At 41.4% G+C, this 21626-nt stretch overlaps 1 protein-coding gene across 2 annotated transcripts; it reads right to left on the bottom strand.

Annotated features, from left to right (window-relative positions):
• Positions 1-644: 644 nt before the first annotated feature.
• Positions 645-20676, bottom strand: LOC120539967 (vascular cell adhesion protein 1-like). Of its 2 annotated transcripts, none has more exons than XM_039770374.1 (5): positions 20543-20676; positions 9628-9777; positions 6384-6662; positions 3940-4179; positions 645-2958 (listed from the first exon to the last, which is right to left on the bottom strand). In XM_039770374.1, exons 1-5 carry the CDS (start codon positions 20598-20600, stop codon positions 2750-2752), a joined length of 936 nt encoding a protein of 311 aa, XP_039626308.1. In that variant the 5' UTR covers positions 20601-20676; the 3' UTR covers positions 645-2749. The 2 variants fall into 2 exon arrangements, with proteins under 2 accessions (XP_039626308.1, XP_039626307.1); XM_039770373.1 differs by having other exon boundaries at positions 9508-9777; positions 20543-20675.
• Between the last annotated feature and the right edge of the window lie 950 nt (positions 20677-21626).

The raw sequence follows: 21626 nt of genomic DNA, 5'->3' as shown, positions 1-21626 counted from the left end.
CATCAGCCACGTAATCCCCAGTGATGCCCAGATTACAAAGTGCTGGAAGATTGAAGTATTTACTGAAAATTCTAGAAGAAACGCTATCTGAGCTCAGTTACCTGCTCAGTACAAACGGGCGCAACACGGGAATCAACTCTGGAGGGCGGAGGCGGGGTTTGGGGGTGGGATTTGGGTGGGATTATTTAAGGAAACAGCTAAGTAGTGAACCTCGGTGTGCTCCAAAAGCGCTTGTAAATTGACATGCTGTCTGCTAAATATGAAAACATAAATAAATAAATAAATAAAGTCATACAAACATTTGAGCAAGTCTCATGCCATTCGAGTGACTGGCACTGCTCAGACCGGGTGGTCAGTCAGCACACGTGGGCAGCAAGTCTAGTTAAGTGCCGTCCCATTATGCCATAATAACAGCAGTCTGCACAGTCATTGCTTTTCTGGATGGGTAGCCCTCTAGTGGTAATAACGCGCATAACAGGTATGCCATATTCATTCTTACTGGTGTTAACATCAGCCATGTCGCACTCGGAGGCAGGAGTTTGTGGAAATTGGACCACATCTTCTAGGAACAACACTTTGAATCCCAATGTGTAATAAACAAACATACATGTAACATTAAAAAATGACACTTGGCCATAATGATGTATAGTGATTGCATTTCAAAGTTTTATTATAAAACACACACAGACACATGAGACATACTCATGAATTGACATTCGATTTTTCTGAACTCACCTCAATACGGAAGGATGGAGATTTTTTTTCCAGTGAAGTTAGGTTACGTACGGTACAAGTACAGTAAAAACAAAAGCAGCTCACAGTCAGTCAGTGCATTTACATTAACAGACCACCACACTCTGCCTCTAGGGGGCGGTGTGCCCATTCTTAAATAAAGCAGTTGTCAGCCATCCAGAAAAGGAAGCAGCAGCAGCAGCAGCAGCTGAATAACTCATTGAAGTTTCCAACTCCTGCAGGGGCGCCTAACAGTTAGGGGCTTTAATGGGCAACCTAGTCAGAAGGGAAAATGGGATCATTAGAGAGAGTGGCTGTGACGCTGGAAGTTCTCCTGTGTGTAGCTTTGAGTAGGCCACTGCAGCTTCACTCCAAGGGGTCCTGAGTTGAAAGTACAGTAGTGACAAATGCTGACTTGGCAGAGTGGAAAAAGAGGAAGAGGGGGCCAGTGTGAGAGAAAGATCTGGAAGGTGAGACACGTGGGTTGCAGGTGCTAGTTGGGGGGCTACCTTAGTGGATTGGACCTCATTGTCTTTGTTTTGTAACACATCACATCACAACGGTTGATGCACTTTAGACAGGTAAGGTGAAGGGGCAAAGAACATCACCCACAGGCAGTGGCCACAACCGACACCTGAAAGAGAGTGCAACCTGAGAGCTGACCTGGACCAGCAGTTGAAGTTTCCACTTGAAATCGACTACAACTCCCCTCCAAGCAGACATCACCCTGGGGTCTATGTTTTTCAGGACGGTGATTCATGGCCAAGCTCATCATCCCATTGGGAGGAAGGAACGGAGGCAGCCTTTGAGAGGAATAGGGAGACATACAAGGAGTTGGCAGAGGCGTGCATAGAAGCAGGGTGGAAGACAGCAAGCTACCCAGTAGAAGTCGGTTGCAGAGGTCGCAATGGAGTCTCCACTCAATAAAGTTACTGGTTCAAGGCCAACAAAAAAGTTTAAAGAATTGCAAGGGAGTTTCTGCAGTCATCTTCGAAGAAGTGATGAAAATGGGGAGAGCAAGGATCTTAGGCTCGGTTGTAGGGAGTGGTAGGGAGACGTCACCTACTATGGACTCACCATCCTGAGATGTTCTCAAGTCATAAAGGGTAAAACATCAGGGAAGGTCGGTTCCCCGCTGATGACTCGGTGCAGGCCTAGTAGGTGACAAATACCTGTGCTTCCAGCCATGTTGACCCCTCCTTTAAAGCCCTACCTGTTAATCATTACTGTCCTGGAATCACTTTGGTCTAGAAGGTGGTCTCCTCTAGTGGTTGTTCTGCTCATATTAGAACATTAGGTCATTTGGACACTTGTGACAAGAACAAGCCATTCAGCCCAACAAGCTTGTCCATCCTATTCACCCGGATTCTCCAAAATAGCATCAAGTTGAGATCTGAAGGTCCCTGAAGTTCTACTCTCTTCCACACTACTTGGTCATTTATTTCACGCGTTTACGGTTCTTTGCATGAAAACTCTCAAAGATGTGCGTCTTCACTGAAAGAAGCTACAGCTCTGGGACTTAAGACCCACTGAACGAATGAGGAAGAACAGCAGTCTGAGCCAAGTGACCCCAAGGAGAGCTCCCACTCCCCAGGTGACCATTCGGACTCCTGATCGCGAGGACCCGTCATTCACTAAGGTCCTGTTACAGTGCATATAATGGTGCTGTTTAAAATACAGACTGGGGTCCTAGAAAAGCCCACCAAGGAACGATAATAAAAAATGCAGTAGTACATTTGAAGACAATCAGTACAGTCGGCTGATGGATAAGCTTGATTGAAAAGTCTCGTTTGTTAGTAAAGCTAATGGAGTTGAAGCTCCTCGGAGGACTGGTCAAAATGCCCCCCCACCACAGCAGGATGTGGCCTCATTGGTTACCTTTTATTTTCTGCTTTCCTAAACAGTTGTGGCCACACAATACTCTTCTACTCCCACCGGAAAACACACACTCGGGGTGGGGGGGTCTCCTCCTATTGTTTCTTTGGTTGGGACAGGAATGCCCTCCCTAGAAGTTTTCTCAAAGAGTGATTAGTGGCGTGAAGACAATGTGGTCCGTGCCCCCGTTGAGGCCCACTCCTTGTTTGGTAAACATGATTTTTCGGTCTTCGATTCTGTATTGGCCCGTTTTGTTTTTGGTGTAGTAGATCACATAAAAGATGATGACTATGATGAGGACAAAGACAAGGATCACAGCCGAAGTCCCGGCAATCCGTGGAAGGTAATCGTCTGTTAAATAAAAAAAACTGTTAGCAGATTCTACAAAGGGTTGTGTTTTTGTGTACATTTATTGATAAAATGTGGTAAACATACGGGGTTTGTGACGTTGGTGAGCCTTTAAATTACACAGTTCTGAAGTTTTATGTCTTTGGAAGATAAAGGACTGGAGATGAAAGATGAAGAAGACAATATCTATCCATCCATTATCCAGATTAGGACCCAAGTGCAGCCATGCGACGGGTGACACCTCAGCACCACACCAGTTCAGATGGAGTGGAACAGTGGGAGGTTTTTTATGGTGGGTGGAGTGCCAATTCTGCCATCAACACCCAGGTTTGTCCCTGCAGGTTGGAAGGCCTTAATGAAGGACTGGATGCAGATTAAAGTCATTCCCAGGATGGAGCAATTTCAGCTTAAGGGCCTTCCTCAAGGGCCCAATGAATGGCATTTACAGAATTTGAACCAGCAACCCTCCGATTACCATTGCAGATCCCCAGCCTCAGAGTCACCACTCCACCCGTAGTCTTTAGAGACTCAGTAAAGTCTCCTAAAGAACTTGGAGTGTCTGTCCTAACTGCTGGAAACCCACATTGAAGGTAACTAGAATTGAGTATTTTGGGCCCCCCTAATGAAGTGCAATTTTTAGGCCACTTTCTGTGTCATCAGAAGCACCTGCAGATGTAATCCTCAGAGATAAGATGTAAGCTTTCAAAGACGTTCTGTTGCTCCTCATCTGCTAAAAACTGCGACTGTGGCTCCTAAAACTGAAACAGACTGAAGCGCCATATAATTCAGGGTGTCCAATTTTTGAGGAACCATTTCTAACCCAACAAAAGTACCAGCGTATACAAAAGAGCTTGTAGACAGACGATGCCAACAACATCTGACATCTATTATTACAACTGCCCACTCCTTTGAACAGTTGGCACCTTTGTGGCAAAACAAGCTTTTAGAAAAAGGAGAAATAAATAAGAGGTGCACTCAACTTACGGGTGATGACGATCGCCACACTCCGTCGTGTTCTCCCATGCGTGTTCTCGGCCACACATTCATATAAGCCTTCATCGCCCCAGTCCATTACTTTGGAAGGTTCCACTACTTTATCATCTTTGAACCAGCGGATATTTGGCCGGGGGTTTCCATCAGCTGCACATGTCAACTGGCTTTCCAAACTCCATCCAGCGGTGATGAGTGGCTTTACGGGGAGACGAGGGCTTATAACTGGGGGGACTGTAAGAGAAGAAATAATAATAAAAAAAATCGTCAGTGGTCTCCTGTTGACTTTCTCGTATACTCAGACATGGGGATGGATATTTGAGGAGTAATATTTGTGAATTTCCCCTTGGGATTAATAAAGTATCTGTTGTGGAAGAACAATTTTTATATTAGCATAAAATAGCAAAATGAACATAAAGAGCAATAAAAGTAATTAAAAGCTTCTAAAACATTAGATTAAGCATAAATTATAATGTTAAGAAAATAAGATAGGTCAAGGAAATAGTTAACTAAAAAATCAGTCATTTTGCACTATTTTTCAAGCTTGAAGCAGGATTGCTAGTATGGGAAAAGAACAAAACTGACATGTAGAAACCGGCTTAGAACAGGATAAGGAGATTGAGAACAGCTGTGTTCAAGGCTGAGAAGCTAAAGGAACGATACCACAGACAGAAGATGGCTCTGCTATGCACGTAAAGAAACCAGCTGGATTGATGAATCAGCAGAAAGGCAACAAAAGGCTTTTTCTGTAAGCAAGGCCACACTGATGTAATGCATGAAATAAACACTAGTACTGTATATTCAGGCATTAGCAGTAAATATAGAAAAATATATTAGAAATTAACTTTAACATAGAAATCAAGGCAAGTCAAGCATGCCAAGCAAATGGTTTAATGAAAGCATATACCATATTTCTTTTTAATTAAAGCTTAGCTTTAAGCCACCATTATACCATAGCTTGAAAGGCTAGAGAAGGAAGTGACACCATGAAAGACCAAATATGGAATAAGGAACATCTGCCCAGTCGAACAACCAATCAAAAATAAGCAAAACAGAAACTAGAGTGTACAATACACAGTATAGATAGCTGCAGAATGAGCTAATTGAACGAGGTCAAAATGATAAGAAATTGCTATATAAACTTCGATTGCTGAAATGATCGGGGCTCAGCTCAATTTGGCCATACTGGGTTCGTCGTGTTGTCATTTGTGTTGTTTTATTGCAATAAAGCTTTAAAACTCTCTGTCTATCTAGAGTCCAAATAGCCTTCATTTTCAGGTAAAAAGCCTTCTGGTGACAAATTTTTCACCATGACTCTATCTATCTATCTATCTATCTATCTATCTATCTATCTATCTATCTATCTATCTATCTATCTATCTATCTATCTATCTATCTATCTATTTGTTATATAGTGCCTTTCATATCTATCTATCTATCTATCTATCTATCTATCTATCTATCATATAGTGCCTTTCATTATCTATCTATCTATCTATCCATCTATCTATTTGTTATACAGTGCTTTTCATATCTATCTATCTATCTATCTATCTATCTATCTATTTGCTATATAGTGCCTTTCATATCTATCTATCTATCTATCTATCTATCTATCTATCTAAACCGCAAGACAATGTTTATATTTTTATATTGTGTACATTAAAGAACCATCAACATCAAATCAAATCAATACTATGTTGAACAATTATTAGAAAAGTAAAGTTGAATAAATTGGACTCTGCAGCTGCATGAATAAAAGGTAAAGTACCACATCCGGTTGGCAGAAAGAGCCCAAAAGTTGATAGAAATCTACATTTTGTACCTCATACTTGTATGCAAAATTTGGTTGACCTAAGTGAAAGCGTACTCACGTTATCGTATTTACACACACACAGACAGACACATGGACATAATTCCTTTGGACTCAAAAAGGTCTAAAATGTCGAGATTCATCAGAATTTTTGGACGATTACAATCCTTTCCCTCTACTTTGTATGCGAGAAAGTAAAAAGAAAGCAGGCAGGCAGTGTGGCCCTCATGATTACAAGTGACAGTTCTCCAGGAATGGGTCACCACGTGAACTGGCGTGTGTCACCTCACCTGTCTTAGCTCATACAGAACAGAATGGACAAACGGATTACGTCTGTATGGCGCTTATTAAGGGAGAAGGCAGTGTATTGAGTATTGACAGCTTAGAAAATGATTTTTTTTTTTGGTATTACAATATTCTTAGTGGGAACAACGCCTGGCAATATTTGTTTGATGTCTTGTAGAACACTGTTAGCTGGGTTTAATAAATTCTTTCCTCATTTAAATAACATTTATTATATTAAAGCTCGCTGAGGTCCTGCTTCAATTTGGTGCTGTCTCCTCAAAGTAAACCCCCAAAGTCCCCGGATGAGGACAGTCTTTTTCTGCTCCCGCCATCTACTCACATGACACATTGAGGGTGACACTGCTGTTCCTCCGGTACGTTGCGGTGGGTAAGTGCAGGTGAGTCTCACAGATGACCTTCAGCCCGTTGTGCTCTTTCCGTGCTTTGAAATTGCTGATTACGGGCTTTCCATTCACGCTACTCAAATTTAGTTTGAGGCCAGGGATGAGCAGCCGTTGGGTGGTGTTGGTTGGGTGCTGACCCTTCACGCTGCAGGTCACGTTCACGGTGTCATTCACATGTATTCCTCTTTCCAATTCAAGGGTGGGTTCTGGCAAATCTGCAATGGGAAATGTGGTTAGAGATGAAAGACAGAGGTCCACGATTGTGTCAGACCTGTCAAGGAATGTCTCCAATATATTATACTGAGGATAAACTCCACATACTGCGTGTCTAGAACAGATTACTATCCATCCATTTATTGTGCCTATTGAACCAATTTCAAGGTTTTTTTGGGTACAAAGCAGGCACCAACCCGTGGTGTGGCATCAGTGCAGTACAGGGCACTCTCACAGACACAGCCATATTCACTCACAACAGTTCAGTCTCCACAAGATGGTTAAATGGTGCGACTCAAACCACTTACACCTGAACACCAGCAAGACCAAGGAACTGGTGGTGGATTTTAGGAGGACCAGGCCCCTCATGGACTCCGTGATCATCAGAGGTGACTTTGCAGAGGGTACAGACCTATAAATATCTGGGAGTGCAGCTGGATGATAAACTGGATTGGACTGCCAACACTGATGCTCTGTGTAAGAAAGGTCAGAGCCGACTATACTTTCTTAGAAGGTTGGCATCCTTCAACATCTGCAATAAGATGCTGCAGATGTTCTACCAGACGGTTGTGGCGAGTGCCCTCTTCTACACGGTGGTATACTGGGGAGGCAGCATAAAGAAGAGGGACGCCTCACGCCTGGACAAACTGGTGAGGGAGGCAGGATCTATTGTAGGCACGGAGCTGGACAGTTTGACATCTGTGGCAGAGCGACGGGCGCTGAGCAGACTCCTGTCAATCATGGAGAATCCACTGCATCCACTGAACAGAATCATCTCCAGACAGAGGAGCAGCTTCAGAGACAGACTGCTGTCACCGTCCTGCTGCACTGACAGACTGAGGAGACCCCACACTATGCGACTCTTCAATTCCACCCGGGGGAGTAAATGCTAACATTACTCAAAGTTATTGTCTGCTTTTACATGTATTTTTATTACTATTTAATTTAATATTGTTTTTTGTATCAGTATACTGCTGCTGGATTATGTGAATTTCCCCTTGGGATTAATAAAGTATCTATCTATCTATCTATCTATCTATCTATCTATCTATCTATCTATCTATCTATCTATCTATCTATCTATCTATCTATCTATCTATCTATCTATCTATCTATCTATCTATCTATCTATCTATCTATCATATATTGCCTTTCCTATCTATCTATCTATCTATCTATCTATCTATCTATCTATCTATCTAAAACCAGAGTAGCCACACAGAATATAGACAACCTCCACACGGTTCAGACTCACTCCGTATTTAGCAAAAGTCAGATATGGTGTTATCTTGTCTGGTGTTGGTTCCTGCCCTGAACCAAATGTTGTCTGGATATGCTAGGCCTCCATATAACCCTGAATAGGATTAAGTGGATGGATGGTGTCCATAATTACTAGTAATTGTTAATATGTTTATTATCTCAAAATATTTACAATCATGAGAAACCCAGACATTACCTATAGGAAAATAGTTTATGATTACTAGAAATCATTAATATGAAATTATCCATAAATATTCACAGATAACAGAAATCTTGAATTCAGTATCATAAGCAAGTATTCATAATTACTGGAAATCATAAATACAATGTCACCTGTAAATGTTGCGAATTATCAGGAATCAGTCAGTCATTTACTGAGCCGCTTGTTCCTGAAAAGAGTGGCGGGGGTCTGCTGGAGCCTATCCTAGCTACCAAATGGGGCAAGGCTGGATGAACACACACACACACACACACACACACACACACACACTATGGGCCAAGTTAGCATCGCCAATCCACTTAACCTGCATGTACAGTATTTGGACTGTGGGAGGAAGCCCACCCAGACATGTGCCACCCCTATCAGGAATCATAAGTACAATATTAACTCTAAATATTCCAAATTTCTGCAACTCACGAATACAAGGTTAGTTGTCAGTCAGTCAGTCAGTCATTTTCCAACCCACTATATCCTAACACCAATCCCAGCCAACAGAAGATGCAAGGCAGGAACACACCCCAGGCAGGGCACCAGCTCACCGCAGGGCACACACTCACACACACACACACCAAGCACAATTTAGGATCACCAATGCACCTGACCTGCATGTCTTTGGACTGTGGGAGGAAACCCACGCAGACACGGGGAGAACATGCAAACTCCACGGTAGGGAGGACCAGGGAAGGGAACCCAGGTGTCCTTACTGTGAGGCAGCAGTGCTACCACTGCACTACTGTGCTGCCCAAATACAAGGTTATCTCTAAGAAATTATAATTAACAGAAATTACAAACATGATATTATGTATAAGTATTCATAAACTACTAGAGATCATGACTACAACATTACTTGTAAGTATTATAAGAAATTATGAATGCATTATCTATTGGCAGAAATGACAAACATCTGTAACTAGATTGGTATTACTAAAGACAGAAACCCAACATGGCTCTGCCTGTCTTGACAGCCATAGTTTTGGGGGCTTTAGAGGATGTGCACCAACCAAGCTCAGCTATAAGATGTGACCAGAATCTGTATGGTTTCAGGGGATGCACGTGCAAATGTTCCACTAAAACAGCCAAAACATCCTGACCTTACATTACATCAGCCCCTTAACAAGACGGTGAGGACCCAATCACACATTTCACTGGTCTGATATAGCTTAGTGGTGATAAGACCTGAGCAGGGTTCTTCACGGTGATACCTCCATTCCTCCATGTTGCTGTGATTGAGGCTGCAGGACTGTGAAAGTGTAAATTACTGCTCTCGTTTACAAAAGTTAGAAAGTGGCACACGTGCTGGCGGCCTCCATCAAAGCGAGCTGTCATTACTGAAATGAGCCAATTTAGGAAGTCAAAAGGAGACTTACTGTATACAAAGAGATGGAGCTTCTTTTCACAATGATAGGGCGGTGCACTCAAGTTTAAGAAGCACCTGACCTCGGCATCCCTGATGGTAAGATTATCCACACTCCAAATGGCTTTCCCACCTTTGTCTTTCATCACAGGCGACACCGGCGCATTCCAGCCGATAGCCTTGAAGTCTTTGCGGTTTGTGCTGCAGGTGACACGCACCGGGTCTCCGGATTTCACAAAGATGCTGGAGGGAGTGATGACCACGTCGCATCCTGCTTCAACTCCTAAGGGAACAGATATAGCATAAAGCGTCAGAAAGTTCTAGAGTACAGAGAGGTAGGTGGGCCCTGTAGCTATCCTGTTAGATAGATTGTCCACCATAGACGAGACTCAACTGCTCTCCATCTCTCTCTGGACCACCACCCCAGGCAGATGTTGCTGCAGCCCAAATGAACATTGATTGGTTTGTACTGGCAGCAGCATGATTCGCCGAAGTCCTGCACTGGCAGCAACATGATTCGCTGAAGTCGAATTTGATGGACATTTATCTCACCCCTCCCACCAGCTCCGCCCATGATTTCTCCAGCCTGCAGAAATACCCTGCTGTACAGTCCTGGGGGTCCGCTGTGTGTTCAAACAGCGAGCTGATATTTCTCAGTTTGTGTGTTTAGGAGTCAATGCACAGATTACAAAAACGGGTTTGACACGTTTATTGGAATGTAGAAAGCATTTATGTAAGTTACATGCAGATAATACAGTTTTTATATGCCTTGGATTTTAATACTTTTATTGTTCTGACCAGTTTTGTGCAGGTTTTCAGGTTTTTCTGGTTATTTAAAATGTTATCCACTAATGTGCATCATGTCACTGGGTCTGACACTCAGGCAGCTGCAGCCTTTGACCATTCAGTCCCTTTTATCTACTCCAATATATTATTTATTGTCCTTATCAGAGACAGTCAATCCATTAGGTGCCGTCATCTGATGGGAGCCATTTATGAAAGTTAAAGAGGCGCACACTGTGGGTTGTATAAATGTGATAATAATGTCCACGGTATGTACACGAAGGGGTGCCTGTTTGTGTTTCTGATGGTGTGCACACATCACCAAAAGAGAAGAGCTGATTATCAAGCCAGGCTTAGTTATGGGGCACACTCTAGACCTGCTGGAGGTGGTAGTGGAGGAGAGAATAAAGACAAAACAGATGGCCACAATAAACACTATAAAACCTTTGGCACACCAGCACTGAGGGGTTTTAGGCAACATATTGTATAGTATTTTATATATATATATATATATATATATATATATATATATATATATATATATATATATATATATATATATATATATATATATATATATATATAGTCATATGAAAAAGTTTGGGAACCCCTCTGAGCCTGCATAATAACTGACTCTCCTTTCAACATAAAAGATAACAGTGGTGTGTCTTTCATTTCCTAGGAACATCTGAGCACTGCGGTGTTTTCTGAACAAAGATTTCTAGTGAAGCAGCATTTAGTTGTATGAAATTAAATCAAATGTGAAAAACTGGCTGTGCAAAAATGTGTGTCCCCTTGTCATTGTGCTGATTTGAATGCCTGTCACTGCTCAATGCTGATTACTTGCAACCCCAAATTGGTTGGATGAGCTCGTAAAGTCTTGAACTTCATAGACAGGAGTGTCCAATCATAAGTGGTAAAAAGTATTTAAGGTGGTGAATTGCAAGTTGTGTTCCCCTTTGACTCTCCTCTGATGAAGGATAAGCAGCATGGGATCCTCAAAGCAACTCTCTAAAGATCTGAAGGCAAAGATAGTTCAGTCTCATGGTTTAGGGGAAGGCTACAAAAAGCCATCTCAGAGGTTTAAACTGTCAGTTTCAACTGTAAGGAATGGAATCAAGAAATGGAAGGCCACAGGCACAGTTGATGTTAAACCCAGCAGGTCTGGCAGGCCAAGACAAATACAGGAGCGGCAGATGCGCAGGATTGTGAGAATGGTTACAGACAACCCACAGATCACCTCCACAGACCTGCAAGAACATCTCGCTGCAGATGGTGTATCTGTACATCGTTCTACAATTCAGCACAATTTGCACAAAGAACATCAGTATGGCAGAGTGATGAGAAAGAAGCCCTTTCTGCACTCACACCACAAACAGAGTCGCTTGTTGTATCCAAATGCTCATTTAGACAAGCCAGATTCATTTTGGAACAAAGTGCTTTGGACTGATGAGACAAAAATGGAGTTATTTGGTCAGAACAAAAAGCGCTTTGCATGGCGGAAGAAGAACACCGCATTCCAAGAAGAACACCTGCTACCTCCTGTCAAATTTGGTGGAGGTTCCATCATGCTGTGGGGCTGTGTGGCTTGTTCAGGGACTGGGGCCCTTGTTAAATTCGAGGGTTAATGAATTCAACCCAATATCAACACATTCTTCAGGATAATATTCAAGCATCAGTCGCAAAGTTGAAGTTAAGCAGGGGTTGGATATTCCAACAAGACAATGACCCAAAACACAGATGGAAATCTACAAAGGCATTCATGCAGAAGGAGAAGTCCAATGTTCTGGAATGGCCGTCACAGTCCCCTGACTTGAATATCATCGAAAATCTATGGGATGATTTGAAGCAGGCTGTCCATGCTCGGCAGCCATCAAATTGAACTGAACTGGAGAGATTTTGTATGGAAGAATGGTGAGAAATACCTCCATCCAGAATCCAGACACTCATCAAAGGCTATAGTAGGCGTCTAGAGGCTGTTAGATTAGCAAAAGGAGGCTCAACTAAGTATTGATGTCATGTCTCTGTTGGGGTGCCCACATTTATTCACCTGTCTAATTTTGTTATGATGCATATTGCATATTTTTTGTTAATCCAATAAACTTAATGTCACTGCTGAAATACTACTGCTTCCATAAGGCATGTTGTATATTAAAAGGAAGTTGCTACTTTAAAAGCTTAGCCAATTATAAACAAAAATCCAAAGAATTAAGAGGGGTTCCCAAACTATTTCATATGACTGTATATATATATATATATATATATATATCTATATCTATATATATATATATATATATATATATATATATATATATTTATATATAGTCACACACGTGCAATTAAGGGGCAACCAAAGCACCCAGTGCACCATGTGAACCCGCAAGACGAAGGAAAAAGCCAGTGTACTAACCCATTTCTCTTTTCTCTCATAGGAAAGACGAGCCACAAGAGTCTAACACCATAACAGCATTACAGTTGCTCGCCCGGATGGACATGGCACTTTCGCATTCCTTAGTCACGTCTTGTCTCTTCCCGATAACATCACAACCTTCCTAAGATTCTTTGCTGTTTCTGCGGCATCCTTTTCGCCGTCCACTCCTCCATGAATACACCATCATTCTGCCTTAAGACTGTCTTGTTTCTATGTTTTTACAGTTGCCTGTAACAAATGTGCCACACCAATTTCCTGAATCTACAATATTTGGGGATGGTTCCCCAACCCTTTAGCTGTGTTATTGTGTGCTTCTTTCACAATATATATTGTGACGGATGGCAGCCGGCACCATTACCCAGCCCGGATGCCTCCGAAGTGGAAGAACAGTCGGAGAGGACTCTATCTTCCATGAACTGGATTCCTGCAGGGCTGTGTGGGAATTACTATTTTCCAGCCCAGTCCTATTAGGATCTGTGGATGCCATAAGGGGGAATTGTGGGAATTGCGGGAGCTGCAGAGCCCTACTTTGGGCTTTAGCCACACCTGGGAGCAATTCCAGACCACCTTAATGAACCACCTGGAGAGCTCCCAGGTGTGGCTTAAAAATGAGTCAGCCCCTTCCCAAAAGGAGCCAGAGTAGTTTTTTTGTTCTGTTATGCCCTCTCCAGGGTTCACCCCAGTATTGGGCAGAGTGGGGGCTTTGAGGCTAAGCGCTGGTATCCCAAAGGTTGCCGGTTCGAATCCCGTTACTGCCAAAACTCTACTAGGGCCCTTGAGCAAGGCCCTTAACCTTCTATTGCTCCAGGGGCTCTGTACAATGGCTGACCCTGCGCTCTGACCCCAAGGGTAATGTGAAAAACCAAGTAATTTCCTTCTGGATTAATAAAGTATAATAAAATAAAATTTTTAATAAAATTGTGCCCAGCACTACCTACGATCATAGACTGGATTAAACAAATTCTAAAAGGACAGATGAATGAAGTGTTTTGTCTTTGGCAGTGTGTTATTTTATGTCTATGTTCAATTCTCCTCCATTTGTAAATCTATACAGTGCTCCAGACTTGCAACTGAAAGTGCACTTCTTTTATATTTGAGATTTACCAGAGAATCTCATTTACAGAACATGACAGACTCACTCAAAGTAAACTGTAGTGCACCTGAGAAATGAAATGAATGTGCAATGAGGAAGCACCACTTTTAAAATGAGAGACAATATAAAAACTTTGTTAAAATGAAATGACTGCCACCACCACAAGGAACTCTGAGACGCTCAGTGTGAATAACGCTAGACAGTGATGTCTCTCTTCCAGTCTCCTTGTTTATTCCTAAACTGTTGCCTTTTCCAGATCCTTCTTCACTAAAACAATTGACTTGTCATCTTCTATTCCTTTCCACACTACAGTGTCACATGTAGGCTCCATTGTGATAAATTTCCTGCTGCTTATGTGCTGGAAGGCGCTGCCTAACTGCACAATAAAGACAACAGCAGATGTCTTCATCCATTCATCCATGGTCCAAGAGACTATTGGGCTGCTGCCGGTTCCTGAAGCCAGCTGTGGCAACACTAAGACATACAAGCTCAATCATACAAAAAAGATTCTATAACCTCTCCATGTTTTGACTTTTTCATTGTGCTTTGAAGTGGTGCGCACTGTAAACGTCACTGTAAAAAAGTAAACAGCCAGAAAATGGGCAGATAGATAGTTTTCAAGATGAACATTTTGCTGACATGTAAAGAAATTACATTAATGGTACTTTGAACCATTAAATGGTACTAAGGAACTTATCCTTTTTAACTCACAATCAGCTTGTACATGTGCATATACGAATGTGCCTGCAAGACCACCCTGAAACATCCATATATGGTGCATGCTAATCAACCTCATACATATGCAATTACATTGGTGAAGAACTTCATTGGCTGGTAGAGGAGCCTCTCCCTCTTAACGTAGGGAGATCCTGTCACCTGCACTTAAGAGTGTCTGGCTGTGCTCCAAACTGATACAAGATACGTATGGCATTATGTGGGGGAGACCCTCTGGGGGGTCTGGAAAAGACATAAGGTGCCAGCATCTGAGTGGGTAGCCAATATCACCCAGTACATATAGTGACATGATTGCTCTAACAATAGTACAGGCCATATGAAACATTGAGGGTTCAGTCAGTTATATAAAAGCGGTCAGGATTGTCCTTCCGTCCCGTGAGTGGAAAGTGTAGCGGTATTCCACTTATCACAGACTTACTACTTGCAGCTTGCGTGCAGCGACATGATGTGAGCAGAGTTCTGGTGCTCCCATCGTTCCCTTGCTTTTGTGCGCGATGCGCTAGAAAAATAGACAAAATTATGTCTCTGGAAATAATTAATGTTGATGGAGTACAAATGCCTCACCGCGTAGTAAATATCAGGGGGGTTCAAAAGGGCTAACCTCAATAAAGAAAAAAAGTTTAAATTTCATCACAAAAATAACAGAAACTACGAGTATTAAAGTAATACCGCTCAAATGCAATATAACCAAATTAATGTGTTTGTATAAAATATCAAATTGATCTACATATTGAATTGCCTTAAGAAGTGGTCAACTTAAAAGTCGGTCGCCTTAAAAGACGGGTCAGCCTACTATGAAATAATATGTGAATAAATTCATTTCTTACATAAAATGTAAACTGGACTTCTTTCTCTTTCCCTTCAACTCCCAACCAATCTTCAACTTTTTAATACTTTATTCGTTCGATCGCCGATCGTCCTAACGGTAAAGCAGTGAAACACCGACAGACATGCGCGTTGAAGCAAGAACGCTTCGCTGTAGAACACGTGATAGTGCGGGGCCAGATGTAACCGAGGTTGGATAATCGGGTATTACCATATATAGAAGGTTTTCCGTGATATATAGTTCAATTGGCTAATAATGATATTCTTTATTTATTCAATACGGTATTAGTGGCATTGTTGATTTATCTTCTGTTACTGTCAGTGGCGGGTCGTATTATATGCTAACAGAATGGCGCCCTCCCATCCCGCGCTCCTCTCTGCGACTGCGCAACGTCTTCCCGCCCTTCAGCCACCGCAGCTCACGTCTAAGCGGGTAAGTGACTTGATGTTCGCGTCTGTCAAAGTAAAACAATAAATAAAAGCAATTTAACTTATATAGAAATGTATGAAAGATGACACTTTATCCTACAGCAACTAATACAGAGTACCCCACAGCTGAAGATTTTAATAAGATTAAAATAATAAGATTTTAATAATTAAGTATTTGTCAGACTGAACTTTATCCACAAAGCGCCTCGGTGATCCGCCGTCCATGGTTTGATGTAGCCAACAGTTTAATCTTGAAACTTTAGCACAGATTTTAAATGTGTATCGGGTACCTCTTTGGAAATTTTTAAGTTAAAGAGATTTGAATTCTAAATGGTCTTGTGCGTCCACATTCAACAACTGACGACAGCCCAGGAATCGTCTCACCTCTTGAGATGGCGTCGGCTGTCTAAGAAAGTAGCCAAAGGACATTGTAAAACGGTATTAAAAGCATTTTAGTTCACGTAAGTAATTCTGTTCTCACTGTTTGTTTTTGAATATGACTCATCATTACAAAAATGCTATAAACAAACTTTATTTAAAAATGTTTTCAAACTTCAAGTCTTTGAACGCTCCTGAATGTTACGTCATGCCAGCATTTGCTTATGTGTTTATTATTATTATTATTATTGTAAGCCATAATATTGTCAGTTCCGCTAAATGTAATTCATGGCCGTGTGAGACTGGTGTCCATCTTGGTGGCATTGGCATTTTAAGGCAGGAAATGGCTCTGAATAAGAGGCCAGTCTGTCGGACATACTTGCAAGAGGCAACCTTTCAATCGCCAGTCAGCGTAAGCTGCACGTTATTTGGATGTGGGAAGGAGAACTGAGAAGAAAAAGAAGAAAGAAATCCACAGAGACATAAGGAGAATGTGCACAAATATTGGCAGAATCCCGATTCAAGCCAACAGCTGTGAGACAGCAGCACTAACCACTGATGTCACCCAAAGCACGTGCCATATACATTTAAAGGTTATCTAATGTAATCGAACTGTGGACATTAATAGCACACACTGCGTTACGGAATAGAATGTCACGTGGCCTACAAGGTGTAAATCAAGACGAGAATTCGACTGATGAACGAACTTCTTGGAGTAACAATTTTGGTACTTTTCAGAGTGAAACAACTGACTGAGCTCGTGCACTTTTGTTTAGAAGGGCACGTGCTCCATCCATCCGTACAGTCATCCATTTTCTAATCTGTTTTATCCGGAGCAGAGTCGCTGAGCAGCTGGAGCCTGCACGTACCTGCGCAAGGCAGGAAGAATCCCTGGCCAGGACGCCAGCCTATCGCAGTGTGAACACACGGACACTCACACACACACAAACACATACACACGGGGCAGGTCTACACTTACATTAATTTGAAGCGACCCACAAAAGAGGTCAACATAATCGAGTAACATCAGGCTGGAGTCTGTTTGGGAACAAGTGTGACGGGACAGTATTGCAAATAAGAGATGCTTCAAGTCGCTATATTTTTCTTATTAAAAAAGCGTTCTCCTATTGTATCGTGTCGTGTGAATGCGACCTGTCAAGTATGGTCCACAGAAATCAAAAAGTTCATCTGTAGAAAGTAACTCAAAATGCAACCAAGGAAAAAAGTATTTGTCCTACCTATATACTGCATCTGTCTGATTACAGATGCCACCTTACACGCATGCTTTGTGCCTGCCTTGCACCTTGTGTTGGCTCCAGCAGACCCCCGTGACCCTGTGTTAGGATATAGCGGGTTGGAAATTGACTAACAGACTGACTGACCTTACACGCAGCCTATCTTTGGCTTGTTAACTATGTATTCCTGCGGCCTTGAATTATACACGCCACTCTCAGGCAAACTTGCTGCACATTTAAAATAATGCGGGCTTTATTTGTATTATAATCATACATCGCCCACCTCCGTGAAATCCAGTTCACCCCAGCTAAATCTTCCCGACCCCGCCTTTGCTTTGCTACGGATTGTTTTACTTATTGTAATATTCACAGCTACCAATAGATGGCGTGCGCGTGTCAAAAGAGTCCGGTGAGCTTTTTTTACTTCTATTAATCAACTTAATATTAATACAATTCAAAGTCTGATAACTACAGTTATAAGGAAATAGTTCTTTTAAAATAAAATAGTATCTTGAGTGTAAGCAGGGAAACTGAGAGTTGAAATTAAACCTTTTATATACAGTATATATAAATATATAATATATATATATATATATATATATATATATATATATATATATATATATATATATATATATGTACTGTATATATATATATATATATATATATATATATGGATGTTATAGGAAACCCACAAAGAGAGAAAATGAATCACATGTCTTTAAACAGTTTTTTATTCCTAAGCTTTTGATTCCTACTAGGAATCATCATCAGAGGAACGTGATTAGGCTTACAGGAATCCAAGGTAATATATAGCATATAAGTAGGGAGGGTAGGTGGATGTTTTTGGGGGAGTTGATGAGGTGAGACTCGGAGGGTGTTGGTCATGAAGTCTTATTTATTATTTGCATGTTCTTCTTTCCAAGCCTGCATATGTTGGGTGAATGTCCAAATGTCTGTTAATGGTGTTTTCATTAGATAGCCATGATTCAGCCAGCTCTCTGCCACTTTTAGTATTAGCCTTGAATTTAACTTGCACTGTGTCCCATTTACAGTAAATGTGTCTCGGGTTGAACTTGTTTAAGTGTAAATCAGAGACTGTGGGTCCTTTTTTCTGACTGCATTGCAATGTTCCTGTCATGTTCCTCTGATGATGATTCTTGGTAGGAATCGAAAGCCTATGTATAAAAAACTGTTTTAAGATGTGTGATTCATTTTCTCCCTTTGTGGATTTCCACCTACAAATATGCAAACTATATCACAGACCTTCGCTTCCATAGACAGATAGATAGATAATAGTATAGTGGGCAGGATTAGATAGATAGATAGATAGATAGATAGATAGATAGATAGATAGATAGATAGATAGATAGATAGATAGATAGATAGATAGATAGATAGATAGATAGATAGATAGATAGATAGATAGATAAGCAGGATTAGATAGATAGATAAATAGATAAATTGTGAGGTAATTAGTTCACTGCTTTCAAAATATTTTAATTTGTTGGTCTTTCATAAAGCATTTTTTCAGTCACATTGAATGGCACTGTAATAAATGAACAAACCATTATAGTAAATGAAAACTGTAATAATTAAAGAATTACACATTATGGCCTCATTTATTAAGAAAACATTGGTAATCACTGCGGTGGGCTGGCACCCTGCCCAGGGTTTGTTTCCTGCCTTGCGTCCTGTGTTGGCTGGGATTGGCTCCAGCAGACCCCTGTGGCCCTGTAGGTACGATATAGCGGGTTGGATAATGGATGGATGGATGGATGCTAATCAATGTTTGTAAAAATACTGCAAAATTAAATATGTTGCCAACTCTGAATATTTATAATAAAACAGCAGAGCTGCTAAATCAACTAGCCAGAGTTGATCAGTAATGTCAATGGAAAGATCCTGCTGGTCTCCATTTATGTTAATCAGTTTCAAACTACTTTATTTTCCTGTCTCTTTTAACAAATCTTTGTGTGTTTTCATTATGTTACTAATTATTTGTCAATTTTGTATTTGTATTTTACCTGCGGACCAGTCAAAGCACTCAGTGAAGAGTGCTGTACTGAATTATATTGAATTGAATTTATTCGACACCCTGCTTTACCAGCTTTACCTTGAGACTATATCATTTTCAAATCTAATTGCTCTTATTATAAGAAAACATTGATAATTTACTAAGACCTTAATGCCATATTCTCTTTCAAACGCATTGAATCCAGGCTGATGGTCACACTTTTCATTCAGAAATGTTGCCTGTATTGCTATAAAATGAATAATAAACTAATACAAACAAATATTCCCTGTATTAGACAGACATCCCACCCAGGTTGGTTTCTGCCTTGCACCCAGTGCTGCCTGTTTAGATTTCATTCCTTGTGACCTTTAACTGGATTAAACAGGCCTGAAGATTTGATGGATATATATTAATATTTCTAATTTTTGCTGCACTTTGCAGCCTGTTAATTTTCGGGTTGATTCCTGCTGTACCCAGCACTGCCACTGTAGGCTTTTGCCTTGTAACCCTAAGCTAGTTTGAAAATGAACAACTGTATATAAATAATAATAACTGATTTAATTTATAATAATATTATTATTATTATTATTATTATTATTAATTACTACTCATGTGATGTACTGGCATCAGCACTGAACAGTGTAGGCGTTGGCCCTTGTGACTCTAAGCTAGGCTGAAGATGGATGTTGGCATTTATAATTAATTTGTTATCAACAGTTACTAGCCACGTGATGTACTGGCATACTGCCTTTGTGTTGATGTTGGTGGCATAGGCACTTGCCCTCTGAATTGCACATGAATATTATTCTGTGTCATCTGTTATTATTATTATTGAATTTCACACTGCTTTAGCAATAAACACATGTAATTTCACCAAAACATTTCCATCTTTTCCTCTTATGACGCTATGTTAATAAAACAACAGTTTGCCACTGTCCTGGCCTGCCACACACTTTACACAGAAATGAAACCAGCGCTCCCTGCCACCTTCCTGTCACTGGCACCTGTGCCACTCACATACAAGCTGCATTTCTACCTTTCACACTTTCTGGTGATCTCGTTCTACTGCTGCATTCCTTTTAACATTCACATCAGCCATTAATTATATGAATCATTGCTTACTTCTGTCCCACAATGTAAAGAGCACCACAAGACGATGTATCCAGACTTTGAAGTCCATGCCACCTCAGTGAAGTCGTCCGAAGTCGGAGCCAGACGTGTTGCTCTGTGACTCTGAAGCCCGCTTGCTGTTTTCTGTTTGAAAGTGGAGGAGCACAGGAAGCTCGAGGGAAGCCCCACCCTGCAACTTACTGCACTCGGCTGGGAGGAGAGGCATGGAAAAGTTTCCGCCATCCTGTTACAGGCATGAGCTGGAGTGGGCACCCGGCAACAGTGTTTCTGAGCTTCGTGTAACATGGCACAAGGCCCAGGGCTCTTGTAGTTTGCCAGCAAGTGGGCAGCACCCCCCTGGTGCAAAGGGGAAAGACTCCTAAAGTGAGAACCTCTAGTGTGCTGTTCACTTTTGAAGGGCTCCTGCTCCTTAGACCCCTCTCACTTGGCCTGTTATCTTTTAGCTGGTGTCGGCCTTTGTCTGTCTCAAGTGTTAATATGTCCACACCCCCCAACCCCATCCTGTGTAGCTGAACTGTTCCTACTGATAACGCCTCACTGCCAGGCAGCAGAACCTCCTCCTCCTCCTCCACCTCTGGTGTGTTTTCTTTAGCAGGAACTGCATTCCACCATATTATTAATCTCTTTACCCATAACCTATTAAAAGCAAAATCACGCATCTTAATGCCACCTCAGTAAGGGCCACAATGCCATTTAGGCTGCAAAGCAGTAGAGTGTTGTACCGTGTTAGCCATAGATTGATACAGGAGAAAGTCGGGTGAAATGACACCTTTTATTGGCTAACTAAATAGATTACAAATGCAAGCTTTCGAGGCAGCTAAGGCCCCTTCATCAGTAATAAGGGGCCTTATATACTGGCAAATATCAAGAAATAAAAAATGAATGAAATGAAAATAACAATCTCTTTAAATTGTATATCCAGATAACCAAACCCAGGGGTTGATGAACAGGGGGCAGAGCCCCCTAGTATTATATATTAGTAAACCTTCAAAATAATGTGCAGTTAAAGTCTCAACAGCATTCTCAGCATTTCTAGGGCTTCGTAGAGCCAGATAACTATAAGAAACTTCACCAA

Source organism: Polypterus senegalus, chromosome 12 (genome assembly GCF_016835505.1).
Source record: "Polypterus senegalus isolate Bchr_013 chromosome 12, ASM1683550v1, whole genome shotgun sequence".
Lineage (NCBI taxonomy): Eukaryota > Metazoa > Chordata > Cladistia > Polypteriformes > Polypteridae > Polypterus > Polypterus senegalus.
Note: the sequence above shows the minus strand (reverse complement) of the source record. Positions and strands in the feature narration are given on the sequence as shown.